This window comes from Aythya fuligula, chromosome Z, assembly GCF_009819795.1.
Source record: "Aythya fuligula isolate bAytFul2 chromosome Z, bAytFul2.pri, whole genome shotgun sequence".
NCBI lineage: Eukaryota > Metazoa > Chordata > Aves > Anseriformes > Anatidae > Aythya > Aythya fuligula.
Genome location: NC_045593.1, coordinates 30,627,397 through 30,637,326, shown reverse-complemented (window position 1 = coordinate 30,637,326; position 9,930 = coordinate 30,627,397). Strand labels below are relative to the sequence as shown.

Here is a 9,930-nt window from a genome sequence, read left to right as displayed (position 1 = left end):
GGCTTAATAAAGCCATTTTAAAGCAACCATTTAATATTTGTACATTTTAAAGCACTTGATCTTATCTGCAAAGGAAATAGACAATAAAACCACAATTTATTTCAACTTCATTGTGAATGTTGTTAATTTTTAGAATTTAAATAGATTTGCATTTTGTAACTACGCTATGGAAGCAACGGATGCTGTAACTACCTTTTGACGACTTGTTTGGTCCATGTCAGTAATCAAGTGATGTTATAAAAAATAAACTAGTTTATTTTGTATAAAATGAGCAGTGTTGCATTTTTGTTCAGATTGCACAGTACAAACAAGCTAATATCTAAATTAATACTGTTACAGGTAGTTATTACATAGGGACAGCAGCTAGAAAAAATAAGGTACCTCAAAGCAACAGACTTTTGCAGCCAGCTTTCCATAACATTGTATGAAAGTTAAATAAGTCTTAGTTACAAGTATGTATATTATAAAATGTTTGAAAATTGTTTAAGTATGAGCTGTTAAACTAATTTTTCATAGCAAGATTATATGATGAGTATTTACATTTTAAAAATCCATTTTTTTCAGAAAAGAATTTACAATGAAATAAATAACCTTCAGCAATCCCTTAAACCCAACTATAAGATCTGTAAGTGGCAGTTAAAAAACAAAAGAAAACAAACAAAAAAAACCGAACAGATAAGCCACCTTGTGTCACTGCTAGGTCAGTAAAGTATGCCTCATCCAGAAAGAAGTGCAACTCTGCTTTATCTTTACTAGGAATCTAGAAACATGCGTGATACATATGGGTACCTTCAAATATGGTACAACCTTGAATATTTGTACAAGAGTATTCACAAAAACATACAATATATTTTACACTCCTTTCATACAAAATATTGATATCAAACCAATCTGCATTGATCAGACATTTCTTAGGCAGGCAAGGTGGGAAGGAGAACAACTTTTAGTATCCACTTTACCTTTTAAACTCAAGCAAGAGATAAGATAGTAGCTTGTCCCAAGTAAGCTGTGATGTAGAGTGACCGATGAACATTAGCTGAGCCTGTATACATCGCTATTTGCTGTCTCTCGGCACTATGAAGTATCAAAACCTAAAGCTGCAGTCTGAAGATTGCATCAAAAAAATCTTGCCTTCTTCTGAAGTTGTTAGATGAAACTGCTCCTTAGTTAAATTATCCCCAATATAGATTTGAAAGATTAATATAAAAAAGTTCAACTCCAAAACACGGAAGCATGTCTAGAGCTGGTTTGCTTCCTTTCACACCTGATGTTTGGGACGTAGTTCATCTTTCATTTAAGACACAATACAGTCATAACTGCCCTCTTGGAATGAATCCTCATCCTCTGTCTTGGACTTGTCCTCTTCATGTCTGCTAGCACTGCTGTTGCCAGCATCACTCTGAGGATTAGTGCCGTGGCTAATCAAAGTCCTGCTTTCCTCAGCTCTGGTGTTTGCTTGTTCTGTAATTTTTGAAGGATTCACTGGCTGAAAAGCTTCAGGCTGCACTTGCTCTTCTGCTATTTCACTTAGCTTCTGGATCTGTGGTTTGATGATATTTAGAAATGGCTTGTACCCAGGGCTAGGAAAATAAAGGTATAGAACATCTTTAGTGAATTAGCAATGGTACTTTTGTCAAATGCCTGAAAAGCAGAATTTATTGGGAGATACTTGCTATAAAAAGGTGTATTCTAGTGTACTTCCTGTACAGAAGTTGTCTTTTTTAATGAAAAAAAAAAAGCGATCATAATTGAACAGTAGAAATTGGTGGTGTTTTTTTCAGTCTTAAGTGACTGTCTGTCCATAAATTTCCTGCAGAAGTGTATTAAACTTGGGGCTGAGATGACTCCCAAGTTATTTCTTTGGATAACTAAGTATCCGCAACTGGAACAGAAATGAAGGTGGAAAAATAACACTTACCAGTCTGTAGAAGCCCATTTGTCAACAGCATGGAGGCCAGTCTTGATATTCTGACAGATTTCTCCATCAATATCGGAGGATTGCATTACACTGAAAACTTGGTTGATTACTGAAGATTCTCTGAGGATAAGACCTATGATGATACACCAGTCCAGACATCCTGCTTCCATGAAGATATGTAGCAAGTACCTATATGGAAAAACACTCTTCTTAGTTCTTTTCCCCCCAGCCAGAGACAAAATCCCAAAGCGCAAGCAGTATAGAAACACTGCAGGCTGTTTCTTTCTCATAATGCTGGGTATTAGTCATTTCAAGTTTCAAATGCAAAATACTTACCGCAGCTGGACCTGTGACTTGTGTGGCCCTTTACTGGCCAGTTCCAGAGAGATATGTTCAAGCTCTGACTGAGTTAGACTTAGGCTGGAGAAGTTCTCATCCACCATGGTCCAGTCACCATCCACCATAGAACTTGTTTCAGTCAGGTCTGTTGCTGAACCAATGCTGCATTCGTCACCTATCAAAAACACTCAGAAACATAAGGGGAAAAAAACTACTCACTTTACTAAGACTCAGAATTTCTTAACTACTTCCTACAGAAAATGATAAACTACACAGTAGTTAGCCACTGCTGGATTAGTTTTTAAATTATTACTAGAATTCACCTGACAGTATTTCAAAGATTATTAATTCACTTTAAAAACAAACTGTTTCAAAATGCTTATCAAAGTCCATTGAACTCAAAGGTCTTCGTTCAGCTCAGAAAAAGGTGAGATACTTGTCTATAGAAATGACAGTAGTGGCAGGCAGCAGTACAACTGCAGAGAGATTTTTTTTCCTCATTAAATTCTGTTGTTGTTTTTTTGTTTGTTTGTTTGTTTTCAGAAAAAATACATTTTTGCAGTCTCAGAAGTAATAAATACAACAAATAGGAATGAAAATACAGGAAGGCAGTGCCCAAGGAGAGGTACAGAACCTCATCCTTCATTTTTTAGAGCCCATCAACCTGTTAAATAGTAGCTCCAAGTGTTTTTTTCTCTTACAGGAGGCTCTAGCATCTTGGAGAGATTGTACTTCATGCTCAGGCTTTGCCCTAGTAAAGTGGAAATCACAGGATATAGATGGTTGAAGATGTTGCTCAGTGCTTGAGGACAAGAAGGAGTAGGGAAAAAAAAGATGAGAAATCTTTCAGTCTTAACAGTTGTCTCTTGCTGGTCAGAAAGTGCTGCACAGAGAATCTTATTTCCTTTTATTTTCTTGAGCTCATCATACATTTGAATTTTTAGAACAGCGATAAAAAAAACGTTTTTGGGAAAAAAACACTGTATCAGACCACACTTTCCTCAAATTCCTCATTAAAGAATGCATCTAACGTCTTTTAAATAATCCAAAAGCACAAAGTTCATGCACTAAAACACTGCTGACCTGGGCAAAAGGCAAAAATAAACTTCACTCTTCTCAGACAGAGTACAAATATTAAATTGCAATTTACCATCAAGGATAGGAACTTCACGAAGTATGGATTTCATATTCTACTTCAAATACTCACAGATGTATGACATGAGTATATTTCTGTTATAAAAATTTCAGGTCAATTTTCATCAGGTCCTCTATTTTTTCCCCTGCATTGTGGTATCAGCAGTTGAGAAGCAACAATACAGTAGTCACATGCAAATATGAGAATGTAGGTGCTTATTTCCAGGTGCATTTTTCCAATAGGCAAGTACAGGGAAGAGTGACTAACCTTTACTTAGCAAAGGAGAAAGGAATGCATCTTGCATGTGTGGTCCATGGGATGAAGCTGTGTCAATTTCTCTCTGAGAGGAGCCAATAGTGCCAAGCCAGCTGCGACTCCTAGGTGTGCTTGAAACCCCTGCATCCATTTCCATAGTTACAAAGGTGTCTGCAGACTGAGATTTTAGCAGCTGTTCCCCCATGGCTTAAAAAACAAACAAAGGAAAAAAAAAAAAAAACACACCAAAGGACAGATCATATAAACATCAAAAAGGAAGTTTGGAAAGTTCTCTCCAGGCATTTAGGGAAGCTAAAACTTGTAACTAAGTCAACAGTCAATTAATTTGTTGAGATCACCAGAAGCAAGGGAATGCAGTAAATTCCAGTACTTCAAGAACTTCTGGTCAGCTTTTTATGTCAGCACTGGCATCAACAAAACATCAACTAATGAAGTATTAGCCTCAATAAAACTAAGTAACAGGGCTGCTACTACTGGGCAGAGAAAGCCTTGGCAGCTACTATCAACTGTGCCCTAAGAAGGTAAACCAGAGACTAATAATGCAAAGAGGTTTACAGCAAGCTTTCAGAATTCTAGTCCTCTACCACATGGAGAATTTCAAAGATTAGGAACATTATTTTTTAATATAAAATAATTAAGTAAATTATGTACATCCTAAAAACTGTACAAGTTTTGATTTTTTTAATATAATAATTTTCCATAGCAGATATACATCAACAAACAGTATCCCAGTTCAACTTACTACCTGCACAAGTCATATCCACTCCAGTGCACCTAAGAAAGTAAGAAACCTCAGAAGAAACAGTAGTGTAGTCAGACTGTGCAAAAGATGAGGTCTATGCTAAACAGAATCCCTTCAAAAAACACACCCTGTATGAGAAGGCTATGCAGGTCATAAGCCTCAGCCTGTTCTTTGCTTGGCTGAATTGAGGAAGGAGATATTCAGACTGATGGGTGTAGGATTGCAGAAGAGAAACCTAGTCCAAATCAACTCAGATGTTACAGCACCTGTCTTGTACTTTCCGTTCTTGAAAGGTGAATTAATGGATGAAGCCGGTATGACTGGGAATGGCCAGAGGAAATCCTTGTGTAGCTTTTTCAAAGCGAACACAAAGTCTTCGACACGAGCAGCTCTGGCTCGCTCCTTGCACAGCCAGCCAATCAGCTCAAAGCCCAGCTGTGCAGCAAAACAACCAAGGTCTTTCAGCTTGATTTCTTCTAGCAGACGCCGAGCATGCCGCCAGAGCATCATGTCAATGTACATGTTCTCAGCACAGTCGCTGTCTTTACTCCACCTATGGACAAATCAGAGGACAGTCACATCAGGTGCTGGACTGAGTTGTAAGGATGGCTGGCCACAGCCACAGTACAAGTGGCCACAGCAGTTTCTACCACTCCTTCCTGCTTACGTTCTCTAAATGATCCCATTGCCACAACGGACAAGTGAAATAAAGGAAGAAAATTGCAGCAGCAACAGCATCTATTGAGTTTCAAACAATTCAAAATGCAGAAAAAAAATAGATAGAAGAAGCTGATGCCATTGCAAAGTGACTTCTGAGATACAGCTTTAGAAAACAAGACTAACTTTAACCTAAGACACTTCCTTTCAAAACTCTTGTGATAGTACTATCTATGGAAAGTTACTATCTGAAAGAATTACAGTTGGTAGTGAAATTGTTTTGAAAGTCTTATATAGGAACAAAACAAAACCAAGATAATAACGAATCCTACCTCTCTGCTTCTTCTCAATATTAATACTCATCAATATGAATTCTGTGTACAGCAGTTTGAGGGAGATCTACCCAAATGTATAAAAGACTTCATGGCTCATCAACACACTGCTAGGTCAAGATATACACAACAGCACTGTGCAGTGTATTTTATGACACTGTGAGGTGTTAAAGACATTTTTCAGCAGAACAGATCCTCCTAATATGAGGCCTGTGTTCTCACTAACTAAATTACTACAGGGGCATCTGCTGGATTTTGGTGAGCAATATCCATTTAAATGTGTCACTATATAAATACACGCATGTATGTGAATGTGTCTTCTCCCAGGAGGGTAAGAAGGCTGTGGAGGGAGGTGACGACAGATTTGTCTCTAGAATACAATGCGCTTCTATAGCTTAACCTAGGAAGAAAGCTAGTACATTACCAAACAAAGTAGGGAAGGAGAGAAAATTACTACCAATTACCTTTTTCCAGATGGGCCAGAGGGCATACTCAGTGTTTTCGTCAAGTTAAATTTGCTGTGGAGATTCTCTGCTGATTGGGATAAACTAATGCTGCGATGTCTGAAGAATTCAAAGCCACTACTTGAACTGGGTTCCTGAAACCAAGAAAACACAGACTTGAAATCAACTGAGTAAACATGCTACATGATAGCAAGATTAATCATTCAAGTTTTGATGTGTAGTATTTACTATTTTCACCACAGACCTGAGTTGTTGGTGTAGCTGGAGGTGTCTCTGTTTCTCCAGATCCAATGGCTTTAAGAAATCTGATCATATGACGACAAAGATCCCACTTTCCCTGCTCTAAGGCAGTGTTAAACAGGAGAGTAGCATGTTGTCTGCTAACTGCTGGAACTTCCATATTCTGCAAGTAACAAAGAATAATTAAGTCCTTTGCTTTTGCTGTTCTGTTGTTGAGCAACAGAAAGATTATTAAGTCGAGTCATACCATGTCACATTCAAAAATAAGAGAGATTAAAGGAAAGAGCTAGCTTTCTACCTTTTTTTTTTTTTTTTTTTTTCCACCTGTAAGCTAACAACTTGCATTGCCTGATATTGTCCCCTTCCCCACTGGGCATAGTCATTGAACTTAAAATGTGTTCAACATGTGTAACTTTGATTTAACATTTTTTAAGTAACATAACCTCAGTAAATACCACCTTTCTTACAATATACAGGGTACCGTTACCTGTAGGATAATAAGATAAGAGGCAGCTGTGTCCAAGTCCTGGGCCATTAAGCACTCTTCAAATAAGTCCTTTGGGTTTCCAACAGCAGCAAAAAGGTAATTCCACAGGGCATACTCTGTCTTCCTAGCACAATGGACTACTGTCTGCAGGAAGAGGGGGAACTCTGTAATGAACTTCGCCACAGTGGGAAGCAGAGGGTCGGGAATGGGTTCCCGCGAGGTAGCTTCTTCTTCCAGCACTTCATGAAGCATCAGTTCTAGTACATGAGGGAAGTATGGTAATGTGGCACAGGAGTGAGCCAAAAGCAAGGCTTGTTCACCAAGGTTCCTAACCAACAGCTGGCGTAAAATGTGATGGAGGTAGATCTGAGAGGTTCTCTCAACAATGGAGAAAGGAAAAAGAACCTCTAAATGTTCTCTAGCACTGGTTTGAGTGTATAAACAGTCATAGAGCACAGTGTCATTAACAGCACCAAGAACCAAGGCATCTTCAAACAAAACAGCCAGTGGGTATATGTTGATGTGGAAAGGCAGCATGATCCGTCTTGACAGAAAGGAATGTGGTTTTCGATGATCTCTGGGAAACAGGGGAAGCCAGACTTTCATACCTGCCCCACCACAGCTGAGCCAAAGAGCTTCCAATAAGTGGCGTTTCTGTTTGTTGATCCTGCAAGTAGTCCACACATTTTCAACAGACTGGGCTAGAACAACCGGAGCACAGAAAGGCAGCTATAAAAAAAAAAAAAAAAAGTCATTTCATTGTACCTTTTTTTTTAAACCCTTCACAAGAGCTCTTCTTTCAGCTAAGAACTGTTCTCTCTGCAAAGCACCTGTAATATATTACCTATGTTAACTCAATAGACACTTCTTTCCTTTTTCTAACCACCTTATAGCACTCACGAAACCTGAGGGGAGAGGATAAGGGAGAAAGCAAAAACCTGCTCTCTCCTTCTTCAGTTATCCGAAAGTCCAAAGAAGAAATGACAGAATTACTACAAAGACAAAATCTGCTAGTGTTTGATTGAACTACAAATGAGTCTTAGTATAAACTTTTCAGATTTCACTTTCCTTAAGTCCTTGTTTCATGTAGCCAAAGGGTTTTTCAACAGCACAGAAAAACTAGTACTTGAAAATTCAGTATGTGATTTTTATTATTGTTGCTTCTAAAAATTTTGTAGATATATTCTGCAAGAACAACATTTCATAAATACGTAAAACAGTTTTAGATAGACTGGAGACTTTCTATTATTACTGCATACCAAGTGTTGCACAGGACCTTTACTCTTAAAAACTTACATTTTTCATTGCAACACAAATAGTAAATACTTGTAGTAAAAACAAGTATTGAATACTTAGTTAGATATTTACACAGGTAACTAGTAACTTTTCATAAATTCTTGGAAAAACATCGTGGGAATTGTATTTCCAGCTAACAATTCAGCTTGTAAGTATAGATACTACCTTGTGTAAATACTTCTTTATTTTCTTTTTTGACTCCTGTACTGCTTCGTTTCACAAATTCTCCAGTTATTGACATCTTTTAAGCCATACAAAATATTACAAATACATACAAAATATTACATCACTCACATGCTTCCTTTGATTAGGATTATTTTCCTTATCCCGTATCTGGGGTCCAGATCGATCCCGTTGCAACATGATGAGCTGTCCTGCTAAGTTTAGCATAATACTTTCAGCCTCACAAGCCTAAGGAGAAAAAAGTTTTAATGCAAATCACTTGTTTAAACTTTTTGCATGGATCATTTTATCCATAACCACAATATAAACCCAGAATAGAAAAAATAAATTAACTGCACAGCCTCTGCAAAGAGAGCTCACAACTATTATTCATGGACTATAAGATGCTACATTTTTAGTTACCCTCCAAGAGGGATTCTGGCCAGAAAGGGACTAGGACAGTGCTCAGCTTCTGCTTCTCAGGCAAAACAAAAAACAAAACAAAACAAAACAAACAAACAAAAAAACCCTATCCAACAGGTTCCCTGCAGTTTTGCTTTCCAGAACTAGCATGCATAAGCAGGGCATGTTTGAACTCCACACACTTCTTTCCTTGGATGTTTCATACCTGGAGCTAACAAGTTACAAGATAAGTTGGTGTATAAACTTGCAAGATGTTAGTTACCTAGCTGTAACTATATTAAAGCCAACAGCCACCCCCTAGTAAACTTAGTACTCTGTTCATACATGCCCACAGTTGATCAGATACTTCATTAGATAGATGGAGACACGTCTCAACAGTTCTTAATCTGAATTGCATAATGCCCTATTAAAAAAAAATCATACAAAGATCTCAAGAATCTTTTTTTTTTTTTTTTTTTTTTTTTTAAACACACAGGGATGGTGGCTTCAACCTAGACTGCAGCAAAGCCTTTGACATGGTTTCCCACAGTATTCTCCTGGAAACGCTGGCAGCCCATGGAGCTCTTTGCTGGGTTAAAAACTGGATGGATGGCTGGGCCCAGAGAGTGGTGGTGAATGGAATGAAATCCAGCTGGTGACCAGTCACTGGTGGTGCTCCCCAGGGGTTGGTGTTGGGGCCCATCCTCTTTAATATCTTTTTAATGATGATTTGGATGAGGGAATTGAGTGCATCCTCAAAAAGTCTGCAGATGACACCAATTTGGGGGGGAAGTGTTGGATCTGACAGAGAGTAGGAAGGCTTCTGCAGAGGGACCTGGACAGGATGGGTCGATGGGCAGAGGCCGATGGGATGAGGTTCAACATGGCTAAGTGCTGGGTCCTGAACTTTGGCCACAACCCCATGCAGTGCTACAGGTCTGGGGGAGAGTGGCTGGAAAGCTGTGCAGAAGAAAAGGATCTGGGGGCGTTGTTAGATGCTCACCTGAACATGAGCCAGCCGTGTGCCCAGGTGGCCAAGGCCAACAGCATCCTGGCTCGTATCAGGAATAATGTAGGCAGCAGGACCAGGAAGGTGATCATCCCCCTGTACTCAGCTCTGGTGAGGCTGCACCATGAGTGTTGTGTTCAGCTCTGGGGCCCTCACTGCAAGAAGGGCATCGAGGCCCTGGAGTGTGTCCAGAGAATGGCTACAAAGCTGGTGAAGGGCCTGGAGCACAAGTCCTGTGAGGAGCGGCTGAGGGCACTGGGGTTGTTTAGTCTGGAGAAGAGGAGGCTCAGAGGAGACCTTATTGCTCTCTACAACTACCTGAAAGGAAGGTGTGGGGAGCTGGGGGTCGGCCTTTCCTCACAGATGACTAGACATAGGACTAGAGGGAATGGCCTCAAGGTACACCAGGGGAGGTTCGGGCTGGGAATGAGGAAACATTTCTTCTCAGAAAGAGCAGTCAGGCACTGGAAG

The 9,930-nt window shown here is 39.3% G+C and overlaps 1 protein-coding gene across 3 annotated transcripts in view; it reads right to left on the bottom strand.

Moving 5' to 3' along the window:
- Positions 1–727: 727 nt before the first annotated feature.
- RIC1 (RIC1 homolog, RAB6A GEF complex partner 1) overlaps positions 728–9,930 on the bottom strand; it is a 47,838-nt gene continuing 38,635 nt past the window's right edge. For all 3 annotated transcript variants that reach the window (XM_032205781.1, XM_032205783.1, XM_032205782.1), the window contains 9 exons: positions 8,181–8,297; positions 6,591–7,319; positions 6,108–6,266; positions 5,864–5,997; positions 4,677–4,963; positions 3,660–3,854; positions 2,255–2,432; positions 1,919–2,107; positions 728–1,580 (listed from right to left, as the gene is read on the bottom strand). In XM_032205781.1, coding sequence (XP_032061672.1) covers positions 1,295–1,580; positions 1,919–2,107; positions 2,255–2,432; positions 3,660–3,854; positions 4,677–4,963; positions 5,864–5,997; positions 6,108–6,266; positions 6,591–7,319; positions 8,181–8,297 — 2,274 coding nt within the window. In that variant the 3' untranslated portion in view covers positions 728–1,294. The remainder of the gene's footprint in view (positions 1,581–1,918; positions 2,108–2,254; positions 2,433–3,659; positions 3,855–4,676; positions 4,964–5,863; positions 5,998–6,107; positions 6,267–6,590; positions 7,320–8,180; positions 8,298–9,930) is intronic.